Source organism: Haliotis cracherodii, unplaced genomic scaffold (assembly GCF_022045235.1).
Source record: "Haliotis cracherodii isolate W230 unplaced genomic scaffold, xgHalCrac1.p SCAF_17, whole genome shotgun sequence".
NCBI classification, from domain to species: domain Eukaryota; kingdom Metazoa; phylum Mollusca; class Gastropoda; order Lepetellida; family Haliotidae; genus Haliotis; species Haliotis cracherodii.
In genome coordinates this window covers 26,086,409-26,107,159 of record NW_027266272.1, presented here as the reverse complement: position 1 = coordinate 26,107,159, position 20,751 = coordinate 26,086,409, and the positions used below count along the sequence as shown (strand labels likewise).

The 20,751-nt window shown below is 39.9% G+C and overlaps 1 protein-coding gene across 1 annotated transcript in view; it reads left to right on the top strand.

The window, feature by feature from the left end:
- The window catches only part of LOC139465017 (uncharacterized), a 179,300-nt gene that overhangs the window by 113,178 nt on the left and 45,371 nt on the right, over positions 1 to 20,751 (top strand). The window contains exon 4 of the mRNA XM_071246684.1: positions 20,115 to 20,384. Coding sequence (XP_071102785.1) covers positions 20,115 to 20,384 — 270 coding nt within the window. The remainder of the gene's footprint in view (positions 1 to 20,114; positions 20,385 to 20,751) is intronic.

The following is a 20,751-nucleotide window of genomic DNA, read 5'->3' as shown; positions in this document are numbered from 1 at the left end:
GACGACGTCTACATAGAGTGTACGTACACGCTTACATTCATACGAATGGGGACGACCTCGACATAGTGTGTACGTACACGTTTACATTCTTACGAATTGGAACGACGCCGACATAGAGTGTACGTACACGCTTACATTCTTATGAATGGGGACGACGTCGACATAGAGTGTCCGTACACGCTTACATTCTTGTGAATGGGGACGACCTCGACATAGAGTGAACGTACACGCTTACATTCTTGTGAATTGGGACGACCTCGACATAGAGTGTACGTACACGCTTACATTCTTGTGAATGGGGACGACGTCGACATAGAGTGTACGTACACGCTTACATTCATACGAATGGGGACGACCTCGACATAGTGTGTACGTACACGTTTACATTCTTACGAATTGGAACGACCTCGACATAGAGTGTACGTACACGCTTACATTCTTACGAATGGGGACGACGTCGACATAGAGTGTACGTACACGCTTACATTCTTACGAATGGGGACGACGTCGACATAGAGTGTACGTACACGCTTACATTCTTATGAATGGGGACGACGTCGACATAGAGTGTACGTACACGCTTACATTCTTATGAATGGGGACGACGTCGACATAGAGTGTACGTACACGCTTACATTCTTGTGAATGGGGACGACCTCGACATAGATTGAACGTACACGCTTACATTCTTGTGAATTGGGACGACCTCGACATAGAGTGTACGTACACGCTTACATTCTTGTGAATGGGGACGACGTCGACATAGAGTGTACGTACACGCTTACATTCATACGAATGGGAACGACCTCGACATAGAGTGTACGTACACGTTTACATTCTTACGAATTGGAACGACCTCGACATAGAGTGTACGTACACGCTTACATTCTTATGAATGGTGACGACCTCGACATAGAGTGTACGTACACGCCCATCTTCTTATGAATGGGGACGACGTCGACATAGAGTGTACGTACACGCTTACATTCTTATGAATGGGGACGACCTCGACATAGAGTGTACGTACACGCTTACATTCTTATGAACGGGGACGACCTCGACATAGAGTGTACGTACACGCTTACATTCTTATGAATGGGGACGACCTCGACATAGAGTGAACGTATACGCTTACATTCTTATGAATGGGGACGACGTCGACATAGAGTGTACGTACACGCTGACATTCTTATGAATGGGGACGACCTCGACATAGAGTGTACGTACACGCCCACCTTCTTATGAATGGGGACGACCTCGGCATAGAGTGTACGTTCACGCTAACATTCTTACGAATGGGGACGACCTCGACATACACTGCAAACACGAAAACGTCGTTTTTTTCCGTATATGGTCATTGGACGGAAAAACGACTAAAAATTCATTAAAATTGATTAATTGGTCAACGTCTAGAAAGTGTCCAGAAAAGGGTCGAGTTTTTCAAGCGTAAAATGGACGGAAAAACGATGCTTTTTGCTCCGCCTTGTACAACTGTTAACGGCCAATCAGATGGCGCTGGTCCCCCGACGCACGTGATGTCCAAGGCTTCCTTTCGGAAGCTTTAGGTTTCGTATTTCTGGCATGCCTTGCTCTAGTATCTCTCGCGCGCAGTGCAGCGAGATTTGCTGATAAGCTAGTTTTAGGATATGTTACATGTTAATGGAATTCAGACACGCGCCAAGAAGTCAAACCGAACAATGTTACTAAGTTTATTGTGGTAACGGCTATTTACAGTTACCCCTATCGGATAATGGGTTGTGTTTCATTTGGTTATAACAATAACTAATTTTTTAATGTGAAGTTTACAAGATATACGACTTGGACGCGAGGTCGGTCACATGACGTTCTTCACGTGACTATTCTTGAAAAGCCGTAAACACTGACTACTTCCACATTCCTGGGGAAAACCCTTGGAATTCCCTGGTACGAATTCATACAGAAGCGTGGTTGCAAGCCCATTTAAGGATACCCTCGCTACAACCCATCCCAGAGAGAAAAAAAACACGAAAAAAAATCCAAACTGTCGCAGTGAAAATTTACAGAAATCTATGAATTTACCTTAGTATCTATTTGACACATCTTCATAATCACCTTTCAATGATCGGCCAATTGATCAGTGATGCCAAAGGCTTGAAATAGCCACAGGTTAATTAACAACTTCGAAAATACCTCCCGTCACGTATTGTGTCGGCCATTTTGACGTATTGTACTTGATGTAAATGTATTACGACGCTGTCATTGTAATTGACTTACTGAGGTAATTCTGTAAAATATCTTCTCATCTTATGAGGATATTGTTTGGAATATATTTCTTGTAAACATACTAAAACATATGTTCCTCGCTTTGGGGGGAACTATTTTATTCCGGGGTGGCCCATTAAATCTAGTAGTAAGTCAAGGCACCATGCGTGATCTGTTATTTTATGTGTTTAAATTACGATTTGGGGCGTTAATAAAATACACTGACGCAAGTATATTCTATTCAAATCAATTGGATAATTGAATATGCTTTCTTTTACATATTACATAACATCACTGCACAAAATATGAACAGTTGCAGCAACACACTACGGTAATCGCATTAAACATCATTTTCAACTGTACAGTATTTCAGTATTTCAGTTATATCATGGTGTATCAGACTGCTGTGGGATAAAAATCCGAAGTGGTTCAGGTCATCCAATGGGTGTTCGGGAAAAGGTGAGCGTATCCTGCCACACAAGTGGCACCCGTCACAAACACATGCAAGGACAAGTCAATTGTTCACCTGAACAAAGCACGGAAACACACAATGATGCCCGTCCTGTTTTACCGAGCATGTAAATTATTTTGTCCGTCAAAAACATGGACGAGTATAAACAATATGTTCATTCACGTAATACATGTCATACATTTGACAAAATGTATTGACTCGGAGCATTATTGTTAATCACAGAGTATGCAGTTGAACTCATCACCCATCCCATTATTGATAACCCCTTCTTGAAGATCTATGAAATCAGAAGCTGCAACACTCTATCTTTTAACTGGCATGTCAGACTTCTATTTCATTACTCAGTTTTAATTGCACGGATTACTATGGAAGGGACATTGTCTCGTTGTCGCATTGTCGCATTGACGCCTTTACAACAACAAGCAAAACCTGTCAAAATTAACAAAAGCGCGACAATTGGCCATTTGTCGCATTGTCGCGTGTTCGCATTGTCGCTCTTTGATAATCCTTTTCTTTATTTTACAAAAGGGCGACGATGCCGTAACGCGACATTTTCAAGGTCAAAATATGTCTCGTTGTCGCATTGTCGCCCCATCACAAATGTGTATAAAAGGCGTAAAGTTCAGTTATTGTTACAGTTAGGAAGTCCGTCCGCGAGTCCATAACGTTTTATTATGAGCTCTTCTCTAAAAGTGCTTAGTGTTCAATTCCCAGTTCCAAACACGTAGTACCTCCTCAATAATCCACATACCTCCAGTGCAGTGGTCTTCCGGAAGATCTTACTCTTGACCGTATTAGACAACTGACGAGTGCACGCCTGACCTGTGACCTCGTTGCAACCCTCATGAGGTGTTTGCCGAAGGGAGAGGTGTAGGAAATGTGTGCTCCAGCCCAGCGCAGAGCTTGCGACACACTGTATACTGATGTATACAGTATATTGCAGTTGATATACTGTATACTGCATGTGATACTTATTTGCGGAAATGTTACAACTTTCAAGATTCAAGATTCAATTTGCATATATTTCATATACAACAGACCGCCGTCATATATCACTGGAATACTGCTGAGAGCGGCGTTAAAACAAATTGTTTTCATAATGGAGCGCTGCAGTCATTTAAAATAGAACCGTATACATATGTACATGTAGTACCAACTCACTCTATTTGTTTCGAATATTCAGCAGAAAATATATTATTAACCAGGTCTTTGGGAAAAGATATCAGATTTTCATAAGCAGCCACATAGGGATGATAAAGGACCCCTCGCTGATTAGGTTATTGTTTACTTAAGAGCAGAGTTGGCCATGTTAGATGATATAACCAAAATCCGGGAGCTCCGGCGGGGGGCAAGCTGGTCTTGTTAGTGTATGGTATGAGCTGTGATGTTGACCCAAGAGAATAATGTAAAACATGAGACCAACTCAAGTCTATAATGATTGGGAAAGTCTAGATTTCCACAGCTCTAGCCTGAAATTAAGGATTGTTCTATGCTCCATTTTAATTGTATTATTTTCATTTTGTAGACATGGATGGACCAACCAGGAAAGAAATTGATGGAATATTGATATCACATGTTACCACTGATCCATTTAAATTCATCACACAATAATAAATTAGTATTTGACATTACGGCATTTGATTATTAGGGCATGATCATGTACATGTTCACTGTAGTAATGTACACACCAGTCAACTTGATTATAATTTTTATCAAAGTGTAGCGCGGCATCAACGATTACTTTATGATATCCTCACTTGTCATCGATGTATTGACATCGAACAATGGGCGGCAATTCGAAATTCTTATGGATAGCTTCAATAGGGACAGCGCCGGTGTCAGTACAATTTTCCTAGTTATAATAAGTATCTACAAAATATAATCTGAAGCAGACAAGAACTTTTTTTTTTATTAATGCTTACTTTCATGGATAGAATTAAGGCAATCCAGGCTTGCCAAATCGTTCTAGACTTGAGCTGGATTCCTTTTAAATTTATTCTGTATGGTCTGGGAGACGAACAGGCGTCAGTATCGCATGGAGAACTGGGACAGCCTTAATCAGTGTAATCAGATATGTTGTGGAGTTTCGGTTTTGGGCTGTTTGCTGAATATATAGAATTGCAAGTTATGTATACTCTGTATTCTTTCGTCATGGAAGTCCATATTTCAAGGCATGTATTTGATATTCATAATAACTCCACAAAAGCTACACAATGGCAACAAAACGGTACCAGCATCACAGATACCAATAATACATGAGATACATATAATTACTTTAAAGTTAAAACATGTATCTAAATAGAAAATTAGAAGGATACACTTCCGACATTTTTCGTATTTTGTTTTCGTTTGGAGAGAGAAGTTGTGATTGGTATCTGATGGGTGCAAACAGGTGTTCCCTTCCGCCCAGGCCTTGCGGCAATGCTATAGCCCAAAATGAAACAAGCCTTGTTCAACAGGTTCAGACTCAAATTTCTATCCCACTTGGGCTCCTTTTAAATTTAAATATAATTTCTCGTGTCGATATGTGTCAGAAGAAATGAAATATTACAGCACTGGTGAATAGGTTATATGCGCGTCAGCGTCAGCGTCAGCGTCAGCGTCGATCCTATAATATCCTTTTATGCAAAATACATATATACTGATGAATTAAGGTAGTAATACTACGCAAATATGTGTCCAGATGCATACATCAGTATCATCTCGTGATCTTAATTCGTGCTTTGAGCCCTTTTTCTACCGGAGATTCTGGGGTGTTACATCACACCAGAAAGCCAGGTCCAAATTCAAGTCATAATTTCATGGTCCGTCTTGTATGTTGGAAACCAATATCGCAATATGGCTAAATATTGCTGAACGTGGTATTAACCCGATTACTCACATAATTATTCCATTGTCTACAGTCATCTACGAACACTGTACTATCTTTAAGGAGGTATATCTGTATCATCCAAATGTCCATACATATATGTCCACATTTATATGTGTAAAGCAAGTCGTCCTGCACTCTTCCCTAAAAGATAAATGTTAAGCATTTCCTCTGTATGAATTTATATAATGTAATATCGTTTTAATGTAATGCTGATGCAGTAAACGTACCACAGACCTGATGCTAGAATAACATCTAATTTCTGAAATGAACATATTTTACAGAAAAAAACAGTTGTTTAAACAATACTTATAAAATATAAGAACAAGGAGCCAAGAGCCAAATATTGGGCTGTGTTGGACATATTTGTTTCGGGGTCTTATGACAGACAAACCTGATGCCTTTAAGTATAAAGATAAGTAAGTATAGATGTTGTACATATTCAAATATGTTCGTGATTAACCCAACCTTGAAAAATATTGAAAGATGAGTGGTAACTATTTATGCCATTATTTCAAATTAGAATGAGAGCACATCAGGAAAGCATGGTACTTTAATATACGTATCCTGTTAACCCTTGTTATTCTTTTTTAAGTAAGAGCAGCATGTATATCGAGAGTATAGGTTTGGTGCGTGACTTATCACACAGTACTTTCAGAAAGTGTGCATATTCTGTTTATCGGCGGGTGCCACTAGTGGATCGGAATGAGCTCGCGTTTTTGCGAGCATCCAATGTCATCATTTATCATGGTGAATCATGAAACATGCTCCTGATGTTGTCGCAATGGTGCAGTTGGCGCTACTTTTGGCAAGGGTTTCTCATGATAATGGAAATGCTTATGTCGCTTTTGTTGACCGATAAACATGAAAAGATATAACGTTAGTGTATATGGTCATGTAATTAAGAAACAAACGACGAGTGGGAGTTGTTTATTGTACGATAAACAACGACCGAGACTCGTTTATTTCTGTATGAGATATCAACATTACGTACAGCCTCTTTTAGGGTGTTAAATTAGGAAAAAATACACGCTTTACAATATTTACCCGTACTTAAATAATGATGATTCCTTGAATAGAATCCGACAGCGGCCATGCTAGATAAATCCATTTTAGGATTTGAGTTTGGTCCCGCATATTCTCACAATTTTCTCGTCAATCATCTGTACCTTTTCTCCCAATACCGATTGTCATATCACTCTCACTTTCGGATTCTCCAGCAACATTTATTGGGTACAACTCACTAGACACATACCTCTCAAAAATAAGGTCAAATTAACAAATTTTACTTTTCAAGTTGCGAGTGCATGTTCGAATCTCAATAAATGACGTCATGATAGAACAATTTTTATCGTGAAATAAATATCGCTTCCTTCTTTGTTCTTTGTGATTTATCGCGTAGCTATCTTATATCATCAAATGCCAATTTCTAATTGCTTTATCATGACGTATCCGTGTCATGTAGCAATAACATACACAAATATCGTTGACTTCGACGTTGAATAGTGTCATGAAATATGATTATCCTCTTGTGTGCAATATTTCTGGTTGATAAATCTAACATATTCTTACTTTAAGAATAGCGACTATACATTATTATATATCCCTTATCAGGTCTCTGTAACATTTGCAAAATGATACAAATATAAAAATACAACTGAACCTAAATGTAATGTTTTAATATCCTTACGTTGCTGAGTGCAGCATTTAACAACAAACAAACAAAACATAATATCTTTAAGAATTATGTTAACAATTCCGATGCTAAAAATAATCTCACAATCTCCATACCTCTTTCTCTCTATGAAAACATAATAACTTTTTTTTAATAATCTGAAGGAATAATAATGGCAATACTATCATAATTATCATCATTATTTATGTTACTTATCCTCAAGCGAAGTAGTCCTCCACATTATACATTCAGTGTAGAAGCCCATGAACATATGAACTATGTAACATACATTCATGGAAATTAGATGAACAGTTGAAGTTAGCAAATGATATTATTCGGTCGAACGTCTATCAGCCATCTATTCTATTCGTGAAGAACATTTCACGTGGGACCAACAGAGGGAATTATGACTATCGACTTGCTAATTATTTTTTATATTCATGCCAGCTCAAACGATCTATTGGCTTGATTTATTGTTATGGTATCCACAAAATAAGTAGGATCCGATTTTTTCCGTTTTTGTTGAAATAAAACTGAATAATATTTGCTGTTTACATATCAAAGTTTGCCAAATTGTTACAAAATGTTTGCCCACAGCAAGGCTACGTATCCCCAACATATTGTGCTAGGAACAGTATCACTGGACTGAGGGAGGGCGGTATTCCTCCTTGTGGGTCACCTGCTTGGCAATATGGGACGGGAAAACTGCAGGGGGTGAGGGCAGTTAAGTTGATGGTACAGACAGATAAGAGAGATCATTTTACAAATGTGAAACCTCAGTCCACAAAGGACGAGGCGAAAGCTGAAACTTGGTGAGGTTTACAGAACAAAGGCAGTTATTTCTAGTTTCTTACTGACTCTCGAAGATACATTTAATAAAACAATTAATGCGTGTGTGTGTGTGTGTATGTGTGTGTGTGTGTGTGTGTGTGTGTGTGTGTGTGTGTGTGTGTGTGTGTGTGTGTGTGTGTGTGTGTGTGTGTGTGAGAGAGAGGTAGTAGAAGAATTGTACACCATAAAAATGGCTACGTATGTAGTTGGGGTAGATATGTTGAATGCCCGGCCAGTATGACCTTTGAGTCACTACAGTTTCAGTCATTAAAATGCGTAAAACAGTATTTGAGTGAAAGAAAACACTATAAGTGAGTGAAACAAAAGACCTCAGTACAGGCACACCCAGTCCCCCAACCCCAAGTCTGCATGTACGAATACTCATACCCGCCACATCCTCAACCACTTAACTTACTCACACAATCATCTGACAACATGTTCGCCAACCCTCGTATCACAACGCATGCACGCATGCACACACACACACATCACATTCTTCTTTACCCACCATTATGTCTACGTCAGCCATCATGGATCCATGCGCATGCTTTCATACATAATCCATCCTCCCACCATTCCCCAACATCCATCGAACTATAACTATATCCGCCCTCATGTATCGGTATTCGTGCTTTCATACATACATACACCCCCCTACCATTCCCCTACATCCATCGCAGTATAACTATGACTATAACCGCCTTCGTGCATCCGCACTTATGTTCACTCTGCATTGCATATGCATCGAATTACACGTTTAAAATATCGTAAATATTTTACAACATGTACATATTATATATCAGCAAACAGAGATTATTATAACGCAATAGATTTCATCCGTCAAAACATCACAGAAAGAGGGGCAGCCTGGAATTTTACAATGGCATCTGAATGCACTAAGACGTTCAACTGGTCAGGAGGTGAGAGTTGCGGAAGATTACGGTAAACTTCAGTTACAGATCTCCATTACGAATATCTAAAGTATGAATAAAGATCACAGCTTGCTATGGCGTGTACTTCATGCCTGCAGAATTAGCAATGTCCTTAGCTTTAAATTGTATGTCTAAATGCTTATGTAGACAAAGACCCAAATGTATATAGGCATGACCATATTATATTCTACGCAAATATCACCACATTTAAAAACAAAGTTAGATTGAGTCTTTGAAGGGCATTAAGAACTGATACACACAAGGAAAAATATTTATGGATGTCAACGGAGGAACACTGCGTTTCGGAATATATACTTTCTCCTTCATCAGGTGCATATTATTAAATGCTATGAGGCAGAAAACATATATTTATACCTGTAAGAACAACAAAAGTAAAAAGATATCAAAGATGGGAACGCAACAAGGGAAGCCAACAGATAACTGGCATGGCGCTGATTACCCCGCCTCCCGTTTGCCCATTGTCCATTTCCCATTACCAATCATTCATAAGTTAAGTTTTGGCTTTAATTTGTCCATTGATAATCAACCATCAACGTCTATTATCTCCACCCTAAAAATATGTAGTTTACTGAGAAAGTGGTATCCAAATATAATGTGTGTTACTGTTGCCCACTTTCTTAAAGGCATTGTTGGTTCAAAGCTTTCGGTCATAGAAGCCGTGCCATTTTTCTCTTGTCAGAGGAGTACACAAAGTATTCGTCATCTGGACTAACATTTTTGGTTCGGTGGCTGGGTTAGATCGCCAACATTGTGTTCTGGCGATTGGGTGCCTCACTCACAGTGTGGGTTCAAATCCAACCAAAGAAAGTACGAGAATCTGTACTTTACTCAGAAAGTGTTATCCCATTTATAACATTTGTTGTCAAGAAAAGACAATAAATGTATATTCGGCTTTGGATGGGTAATGATATCACAGACATATACGGATATTGATGATGACTTGGAGGAGCTTCGTAACGCACGTCTTCTCAATTCAGGGATTGGTAAATCCAAATATGTGTGTGCGCGTGCGTGCGTGCGTGCGTAAATGTGGGCCAGTTGGATGTTACATAAAACATTCATCTTGAGCGGGATGGTAGTTCGAGTTGGATTAACATGTTAACTATATGATCTTCTTTAGGCAGAGAATGCCGCGCATGAATGTATTGATGAAATTCCTAGGTACATGGGACCTTTTCGTCCCCAGGAATACCCACAGTGGAGACTTCCATGGGGATAGGGTGTACACAATGTGCTACCTGGTAGATTGTGTGTCATCAGACCGGACAACGTTGGTCTTTGACTGATTGTGGCGTAAAACACACTAATGACTTATTCATTTACTAATATCGGAAATTGAATGTTCATCTTAATTGTTATTGTTGAACATGTAATATATTTTTAAAGAAATAAAACAGTGACATAATAACTACAACTTTATGTGAGCGCGAGTAGCTTTTTTGGAATGAGATGAATAAGTCTTATAAAGTTGTAAGCTTCACAACCGTGTAACTATGAATTGACTTTATTGGGTAATCAAAAAAGAGATAAGACCTAAAATAGCCAAATTTCATACGATTTCACTTGTCCACCATCGTGGATGCAAGGCGAAAACATTTCAGCGCGTTTGAAGCCACTGAGAATGCCCCCTGCAGAGTTGGACGGACATTCTGCGGTGGCGCGGCTGAGTTGACCAGAGGCTATCAGCAGTATTTCCTGTCCAGGTTATTTAGGTCAGTTGTTTGTGTGTGTGTGTGTGTGTGTGTGTGCGTGTGCGTGTGTGCGTGTGTGCGTGCGTGCGTGCGTGCGTGCGGGGGTGGGGGGGGGGGGGTGAGATTGGGGGGATAGATGATAGATTCAGCAACAAGTAAGGTCATCTTGAGTGGGAGGGTATTCGCGGATGGATTAGCATATGAACTATGATTCTCTTTAGGCAGAAAATGAGGATCCACGATGTTCGACCTGGTGGAAGTGTGTTATCAAACCTCACAGCATTGGTTTTTTGACTGACTGTAGCGTCAAAACAAACTCATTCATTTACTTGAACTGAATGTTCATCTTAATTGTTATGGATAGTCACGGAGCCATGATCCAGAGTACAGGGTGTCATTAGATAGAAATAAACTAAGTAATAATAGGATTACCAGAAAAACGGGGTTTTACACACAAGCCAATAAACTTCGCTCATTAACACCAGAGTAAGTCAGTGCAAGATTGAAAACTGCCCCATAATTATGTATGACATGCTTGTCGGGTATTGCTACATATATATGTGAAAACAAAGTTATTAAAATGAAGAGCAAAACTGATGAAAGTTAACAATAAACGTGTATATGTGTTATATCGTCACTGCAAAAATAATGATTGTTTGTCTTTAGTATTAACATTCAAATACGTTATATCTGTATTAGCGATATTGTCTTTGTTCCACTGGTGAGTCACGCGTTAGCCGTACTATCTCGTAGTATAATTGTATTTCTGAAGACATCACGATACAGTTTTATGATGCATCACGTCTGCACTAGCGCTTAAAACAGCCTTATGTTTGGGTGTTTCAGTGGTTTAAATCGCTGCTCTTGATATTGTTGATTAAACTTTGATACTATGAACAATATAATGTTATGTGAGAGGATGACTTTAGAACGGTAACATACTAATAGTATATAGGATGACATAAACAGAACAATGAGAAGTTCGTCCAGATTAGTGTATAGGCAACATTTAATAATTAAAAAAAATACATTCAACAACTCCCCTTTTAAGTCCATTTTCCTGACTTATAAGTAAATGCAAGAACAATCGGCCGGAATACAATGTATAGTTCTTGTCCACTTCCATATGACTATATAGCATACAATAAGCTATCGGGTCCCGTTTAGATCGGTTTGGGTGGCAGCCTAGATAGCCATAGAATAGTTTCATCTTGGAATCTCCCATATCACTGGGGATACTCTTCAATTTAAATGGAGTTACTCGTTACGATTCCGAACCTTCACGTGACTGTGTTTATGAACCATTGCCAAAATAGTGGTGACATTAATTCTAGGAAACAATACGCGAAATCGCGCATGCACAGAACGGAAAATTTGGTCAAGGCATTAAGTAATCCGCATGCGCAGAACGATTGATTTCAGTACTTCCGCTAAGCGCTTCGAGTGCAGCGTCAAACGCGGGCCTGTAATCTAACACGCGGGGACTGACCAATGAAAACTGAGAAGTAGAGATACCGGTAGACGCTGTTGCTTGATTGACAATGTCAATCAAGAAAGGGAGGAGCTTAACGCTATCGTTCTCTCCCAGTAAATTCCGATGTCAAATAACGACGTTATTTGGACGGAAAAACGATGGTTTGAAAACGTCCAAATAACGTCGTTTTTCCGTCCAATGACCATATACGGAAAAAAACGACGTTTTCGTGTTTGCAGTGATAGAGTGTACGTACACGCTTACATTCTTATGAATGGGGACGACCTCGGCATAGAGTGTACGTACACGCTTACATTCTTGTGAATGGGGACGACCTCGACATAGAGTGAACGTACACGCTTACATTCTTATGAATGGGGACGACCTCGACATAGAGTGTACGTACACGCTGACATTCTTATGAATGGGGACGACCTCGACATAGAGTGTACGTACACGCCCACCTTCTTATGAATGGGGACGACCTCGGCATAGAGTGTACGTTCACGCTAACATTCTTACGAATGGGGACGACCTCGACATAGAGTGTACGTACACGCTAACATTCTTACGAATGGGGACGACCTCGACATAGAGTGTACGTACACGCTTACATTCTTATGAATGGAGACGACGTCGACATAGAGTGTACGTACACGCTTACATTCTTATGAATGGGGACGACGTCGACATAGAGTGTACGTACACGCTAACGTTCTTAAGAATGGGGATGACGTCGACATAGAGCGTACGTACACGCTTACATTCTTATGAATGGGGACGACCTCGACATAGAGTGTACTTACACGCTTACATTCTTATGAATGGGGACGACCTCGACATAGAGTGTACGTACACGCTTACATTCTTATGAATGGGGACGACATCGACATAGAGTGTACGTACACGCTTACATTCTTATGAATGGGGACGACGTCGACATAGAGTGTACGTACACGCTTACATTCTAAATCATAAATGCGTACGACATCGGTACGTTATGAGAAGGAACACGCGATACATGACCGCAGGGGACGGTATCGGACTTACACTGCAGGCATGCAAACACAAATCAATAAACCTTTTGAATTAAATTCCAATCGGGACAAGATGGCCGCGTTCATACGTACTAGGACTGATACGTCATGTGACGGTTTCCGATTATAGCGTACACCACGCGTACACCAAATGCGTACGGCATGTGATTGTTATATTCTTGGGGCACGTTGGGAGCATGAATACGACGTTGAAATGACACTGGAAGTGTTCGGTAAAAGGGCACACGCAGGACTGAGGGGCGGGGTACGTGAATACATCACGTGACGGAATCACGTGACTGATACCGCTCACGCTTATCATCCTCACGTATGAACGTACACGAATGCCATGAAGTTACAGCAAAACACAACGTGAACACGTTCTTCACCATGTTTCAAGGATATGAATGATACGTGCTGGAGAATTGTTTATACACATTTTAAGTAAACAGCCGGATAAAAGAAAGTAAACACTTGAAAGTTAGATTTGACCAAAACGGTTCTGGGCTGAATGCAGTCGCCATTTCTTGTTAGTTTCATTTTTAGACACCATCAAACTTAGGTGTATACGTTATTTTTCCAAACGGTTTATATTGGACTGTACACTTGAATTTTTTATAAATATATGTTGTTGTTTTTATAATAATTTTTATTTTGGAAGAATTGACAGAAACGGTATAATCGCCATTCATACATCCCTCACAATTATCTCTCGTTGCCCGTTTCCCTTCATGGAATACCATTAGCCCAAATATCATACGCAGTACAGCCCATGGCTTGTTTATAGAATTTAGAGGGCAAAATCGAATTCTCAAAATGTTTTAGTTCTTCACACAGGTTTCGAAGTGTGGATGAAGGCTTTTACATGTATAAAATCGATTCCCTTGGGTTAACATCAAAAGATGAGGTATGTATTATGTATTTGGTATCCATGTAAACGCGGATGTTGTGAATGAAAATAGTTCCTGTATCAAGGCCGGGCAGTTATGAATATTGCTCTTGATCATCGCGTAAATTTGAAATAATCACACAAGTGCTTCGCGTCGACGGCACACAGAACGCTCGTGCAGAATGAATATTAGTCAAGTTCATTGTCCTTATTCGTGATGATCCTGTCGCGAACTTCTGTATTGGTTTTATCAATAACACACCAATTCCATTAGCAGAATTGCAGATCAATAGAAATTTAAAGTAGTTGAGAAATATTGACAAGATCGCTGCAGGGAGCTCGAGCTGGTATGATCCTGGAATCATTGTCCAATGTGCCCTCAACAGTGCCGCAATTATGGACCATTTATATTAGTAACGCTAGCTCATCATGCTCCTGTGATGCCAATTCGGTTAGAAGATCTGGGTCTGATGTATGGTCTGATTCCTTCCCCCGTAACCGTGCCGGACTGTCTTATACAAAGACGACCTGTACTAATCTCTCAGACACTGGCCATCAATACAGGCAGCGGGTATTAATTGCGTCTTTCCAGGAAACTGGCATATTCTTAATTCCAAATTAATAGCCATGCATGCTAAAGCATACATTAATCCGCAGGTCAAATAAAGTTCATTTGCATCACCCTCAAGATATGCGAGACCAAACTGATAGTCAGAATAGTCCATATTCCACGGGACGGTCAATATTCCCCAAGAGGATATAATCAGTCATATTTTCTTAATCAATGCATATTCACTACCAGTTATCCGGGCTATTGAAAGAAGCTATCCCACAGTGTATAGGTTGGGATTTCACATTAGGCGATAGACCATCCTACCGTGTGTTGAAATTCCAACGTTTCCAATATTTCCATATTTGCTGTTTTAACCCGAAGTGCTCCCCCTGAAATGCCCCAAGGCTGAAGATTTAATGCCATGAAGCGCCAGACATTGGCGTGGATCTCTCAATCACGTAATTCATTTCCAAAAAACAACAGACAGACATATCCTTCAAGAAACGCCACCTCCTTTCACAGATGACCTCGTGGAACAGTGCAATAAATAAACGCGACAAAACCCTTTCCATATTCTTCAGAAATCTCCGTCATAGTCGATTTACGATTCCGTCTATTTTATGAGCATGTGTTTATTAATCACTATGAAATGGTGATGGTACCAGGTGTTCTCGAAAAGGTGAGCGTATCCCGCATCAGCAATGTCATCCTTAACAAACACACGCAAAGGCTAGCCATTAAGTCAAGAAATCAATAAGTCACGAATCTGATTGTGCTGTTGATGATCAGCCACGCATCTCAGTATGCTGTTAATGATAATTATACAAGCCAATTATGCAAGCCACGTATCTAAGTATGCTGTTAATTATAGTAATACAAGCCACGTATCTAAGAATGCTGTTAATGATAATTATATAAGCCACGTATCTAAGCATGCTGTTAATGATAATTATACAAGCCACGTATCTAAGTATGCTGTTAATGATAATTATACAAGCTACGCATCTAAGTATGCTGTTAATGATAATTATACAAGCCACGCAGCTAAGTATGCTGTTAATGATACTTATATAAGCCACGTATCTAAGTATGTTGTTAATGATAATTATGCTAGCCACGTATCTAAGTATGCTGTTAATGATACTTATATAAGCCACGTATCTTAGTATGCTGTTAATGATAATTATACAAGCCACGTATCTAAGTATGCTGTTAATGATAATTATACAAGCCACGTATCTAAGTATGCTGTTAATGATAATTATGCAAGCCACGTATCTAAGTATGCTGTTGATTATAGTAATACAAGCCACGTATCTAAGTATACTGTTAATGATAATTATACAAGCCACGTATCTAAGTATGCTGTTAATGATAATTATGCAAGCCACGTATCTAAGTATGCTGTTAATGATAATTATACAAGCCACGTATCTAAGTATGCTGTTAATGATAATTATATAAGCCACGTATCTAAGCATGCTGTTAATGATAATTATACAAGCCACGTATCTAAGTATGCCGTTAATGATAATTATACAAGCCACGCATCTACGTATGCTGTTAATGATACTTATATAAGCCACGTATCTAAGTATGTTGTTAATGATAATTATACAAGCCACGTATCTCAGTATGCTGTTAATGATAATAATACAAGCCACGCATTTAAGTATGCTGTTAATGATAATTATATAAGCCACGCATCTAAGTATGCTGTTAATGATACTTATATAAGCCACGTTTCTAACTATGCTGTTAATGATGATTATATAAGCCACGTATCTAAGTATGCTGTTAATGATAATTATGCAAGCCACGTATCTAAGTATGCTGTTAATTATAGTAATACAAGCCACGTATCTAAGTATGCTGTTAATGATAATTATATAAGCCACGTATTTAAGCATGCTGTTAATGATAATTATACAAGCCACGTATCTAAGTATGCTGTTAATGATAATTATACAAGCCACGCATCTAAGTATGCTGTTAATGATACTTATATAAGCCACGTATCTAAGTATGTTGTTAATGATAATTATGCTAGCCACGTATCTAAGTATGCTGTTAATGATAATTATGCAAGCCACGTATCTAAGTATGCTGTTAATGATAATTATATAAGCCACGTATATAAGTATGCTGTTAATGATACGTATATAAGCCACGTATCTAAGTATGCTGTTAATTATACCTATTTAAGCCACGTATCTAAGTATGCTGTTAATTATACTTATATTAGCCACGCATCTAAGTATGCTGTTAATGATAATTATGTAAGCCACGTATCTACATGTAAGTATGATGTTTATGATAAACATATATCTGCCACGTCTGTCAAACACATGACAAAGAATGCTCTTCATGACAGGCAAAACATCTATTTGTGATGTGATAATGGACTGCTTATTTAAGTACGTATTTGGTGACAAAGTGCGCATCTGCGTTTGTTGTTGACAATAGACAACGTGTGGAAATCAGCTGTTAATGGTGGACATTGCATCTTCATTGGTGTTGATAGAAGCGAAAAACTTCATGAAATGAATATTCGTCATTATCCATTCAGTAGCTAATCTGTGTCCTCATCCTGCACGACCCCTGAAGATCCGGGATATAAAACGTCTTCAGCAACCCAGGTAAAAGGCAACCATGCTTGTCGTAAAAGGCGACTAAGGGGATCGGGTGGTCAGGCTCGCTGACTTGTTTGATGCATGTCATCGATCCCAATTGCGTGGTTCGATGCTCATGATGTCAATCACTAGATTGTCTGGTTCAGACTCGATTATTTACAGAGCGCCGTCATATAGCTGGAATATTGCTGAGTGCGGCCTTCAACAACAAACCAACCAACCAACTCTTCCTGCACGGCTGCAGACAGTCGGTATTCAGTAATTAACTCGATATAGTAGTGAAAGAAGAATCCCACTTGATTTAACACATGGACTCTTGTCACTGATAGCCTTCAGAGTGCCCACAAGCTTCAAGCATCCAAGGATAAAGCTTTCACAATAAACGGAACGTGTAGGGCCCTATTCGGAACACGTTGCTGTAAGCCATAAAGGTCAACCGCTGTTAACAATAGCGCTGATAAAAACTACAAAAGCTGTTGATGATGCTTCAGGATATTGGTGGTGTCTTTGATACCTCGGTTGTTACTTCGTCCTCGTGGGGGGGTCCGGGTCAAAGGCGTTTCCGGTTACCCCAAGTGAGAGAGGCGACACAATGCGACATCGGCTGTGGTGTGACTGCTGAGTATGAGAAATGTTTTGCTGAGTCAGCCAAACTCTGTAAGTGAGTGAGTGAATTTGGTCTAAAGCTTCATATTTTGGGTCATTCCATTTGATGGCGGTAGTGCGTGCGTTTGTGTGCGGTATTTCGTTCCTTTGGTGCATATATGGTCTTTTGTGTTAGACAAAACGATACACATATAAATATACTGAGCAGTGTGGGTTTTTTATATTAATTCATGAAATTGTCACGATTTAGAGTTTTGCATATCGTATTTTTTATTTGTAAAGATGCCGTCATGCTGTCTTAGGTGTCTCTAGAGATGAGGTAAAATGGGGTGTAAGTCGCGTCCATTGATTATTGCACATATATAGCGACGTGCATGCACGTATTTGTGTGTGTGGCTGCTTGTACTGGTCCGGACTGATGCCGATTTATAGTGCTAGCCCGCTGAGATACTATGCCGCAGTTTGACATAAATACCCCACTCAGATACAGTATACTGACTCCGAGCCGACCAGTCCTTGTTATAGCCCCTTAATGCTGAGCGCCAGACAGGGTAACAAAACTAGCATCTTTGAACTTTTGGTATTACGCGGTCGGGGATCGAACACCGGACATTCCGCTCTCTGGGCGGCGCTCTACCACTAGACCACGGAGGCGGTCAGGTACCTCTAGAAGTAAAGATCAGTCTTTGCTATCTCCGTTCCATTAAAAGATGAAAGTCACGTTTATTTCTTATGCTTTTCTTATGATTGAGTGAGAGAGTATGGTTTTACGCCGCTTTTAGCAATATTCCAGCAATTTCACGGCGGGGGACGCCAGAAATGGGCTTTACACATTGTACCCATGTCGGTAATCGAACCCGGATCTTCGGCGTGACGAGCGAACGCTTTAACCACTAGACTACTCGACCCCCCCTGCGTACCTAATGACCACCGACTATGAATAAACATACCATGGTCAACCATATTTTCGACTTCAATCTCTGAGAAAATCTTCTTACGATGTAAATCACCAAAGCGTCTCGTGATAGGATTATTTTTACAGAAACATTCTGACCTCTGGGAAATGCCATTTGTCTTCTCGAGTCAGGGTTGTTCAAAAACGTATAACTTGTGTGGCCCGAAAAGAAGTGAGAAAAATATTTGTTGATCCCTTTGGACCACAAACATAATTTGCCATGTGGAATTTCCTTTTTTGTATTATTGATGAAGCATTGTTCTCCCTCCTGATAATAAAACAAAATGCCTGTTTTGAACATATAACGAAGATACATCGCTTGACCTTCATGGGTGTCATCCGTCGTGTGGTTTCTTGTGATTCTTTCACTTATGGAGGCCGCAGATGATCCAGAAGTCAAAGAAGACACAATGTACTCTGCAGAGTTGCCTACCATTATCTTTGCAAGGATCCGCTGATTGATTATTCTCGTCGAGATTTCGATTATGATCCATGGTCATTCAGGACTGGCTTGTTGGTTTCTCAGAAGTTACAAACATTTACTTCATCCCACACAAACAAGTTCGTTATTGGCTCTGATCGACATGTGGAGACACGGGTTCCGAATCGTCTGAGGTGCCACAGTTGGCTGTGAAGTGTTGCGTCCTCTATGCGTGACAAAAACTTATGGTCGTGGATTTGAATTCCAGATTCGCCTTAATTCTGTTTCTAGGTCTGTCGGCACCGTACCGTGGTCATGGGTTTCAACGTTTAAATCCTGAATCTCTTTGGGATTTCTCCCCACACCAAGCTGACACAGAGTGATATTACTGAAAACAATTCAAAACCAAATTCACTCACTCACTCACTCAAACCGTGGCCATGAATATATAACATCAGTTTGAGCTAAGTTACGTCGCGGCGGCAATATCGATACGCAATACAGACATCCCCACATGTCGTCTAAGGTGCTGCAATTTTCTGTTCAGAGTTGCGCCCCTTAAGCTTGCCAGGATTTGATGATCCTAGATTCGCCTTGATTATGATTATCAGCACCATCCTATGTTCGTGATTTTCACCAAAGTGGTAACGTCCATGACCTACACCACTGGGTAGTTTCCTCCTACATAAATACTGAAATATTATTAAAAATAAAGCTGATCACTCAACACCTAAATACACAATCACCCATACACATTGTCGCATCCGCCTACATATTTGCTTCCTGCTTTTTATAGTCGTTCATTTTATTTCAGCAAAGATCAGCCACCCGTGCAAATCCAACATCTGCCACCCCGATAACAAGGGTCTACAGTGCCACAATGGCGGAGTGATACATATTGTCGGAGCACGCTGTCTCAACGGTGTGTCGCCATGTTCCTGGCCGACCTACGTGTCCCTGTATACGCTCTGTGAAAGCCAGGACGCATGCGCAGCTTCTGGTTTGAAGATGATGATGCCGAAATATTGCAACCATCACGACAAGTCAAAGAGAAACGTCCATGTGGATTATATCTGCTTACCCAGTAAGTATGTGGATTAAACTTGCTTACCCTGTAAATATTTGGATTAAAGTTGCTTTCCCAGTAGGTATGTGGATTAAAGTTACTTTCCCAGTAAGTATGTGGATTAAAGCTACTTACCCAGTAAGTATGTGGATTAAAGTTACTCACCCAGTAAGTATGTGGATTAAAGTTACTTTCCCAGTAGGTATGTGGACTAAAGTTACTTTCCCGGTAAGTATGTGGATTAAAGTTACTTTCCAAGTAGGTATGTGGATTAAAGTTACTAACTCAGTAAGTACGTGGCTTCATTGTTTTTGCGTAGGAAGTATGTGGATTAAAGTTGCTTGCCCAGTAAGTATGTGGATTATAGTTACTTACCCAGTAAGTA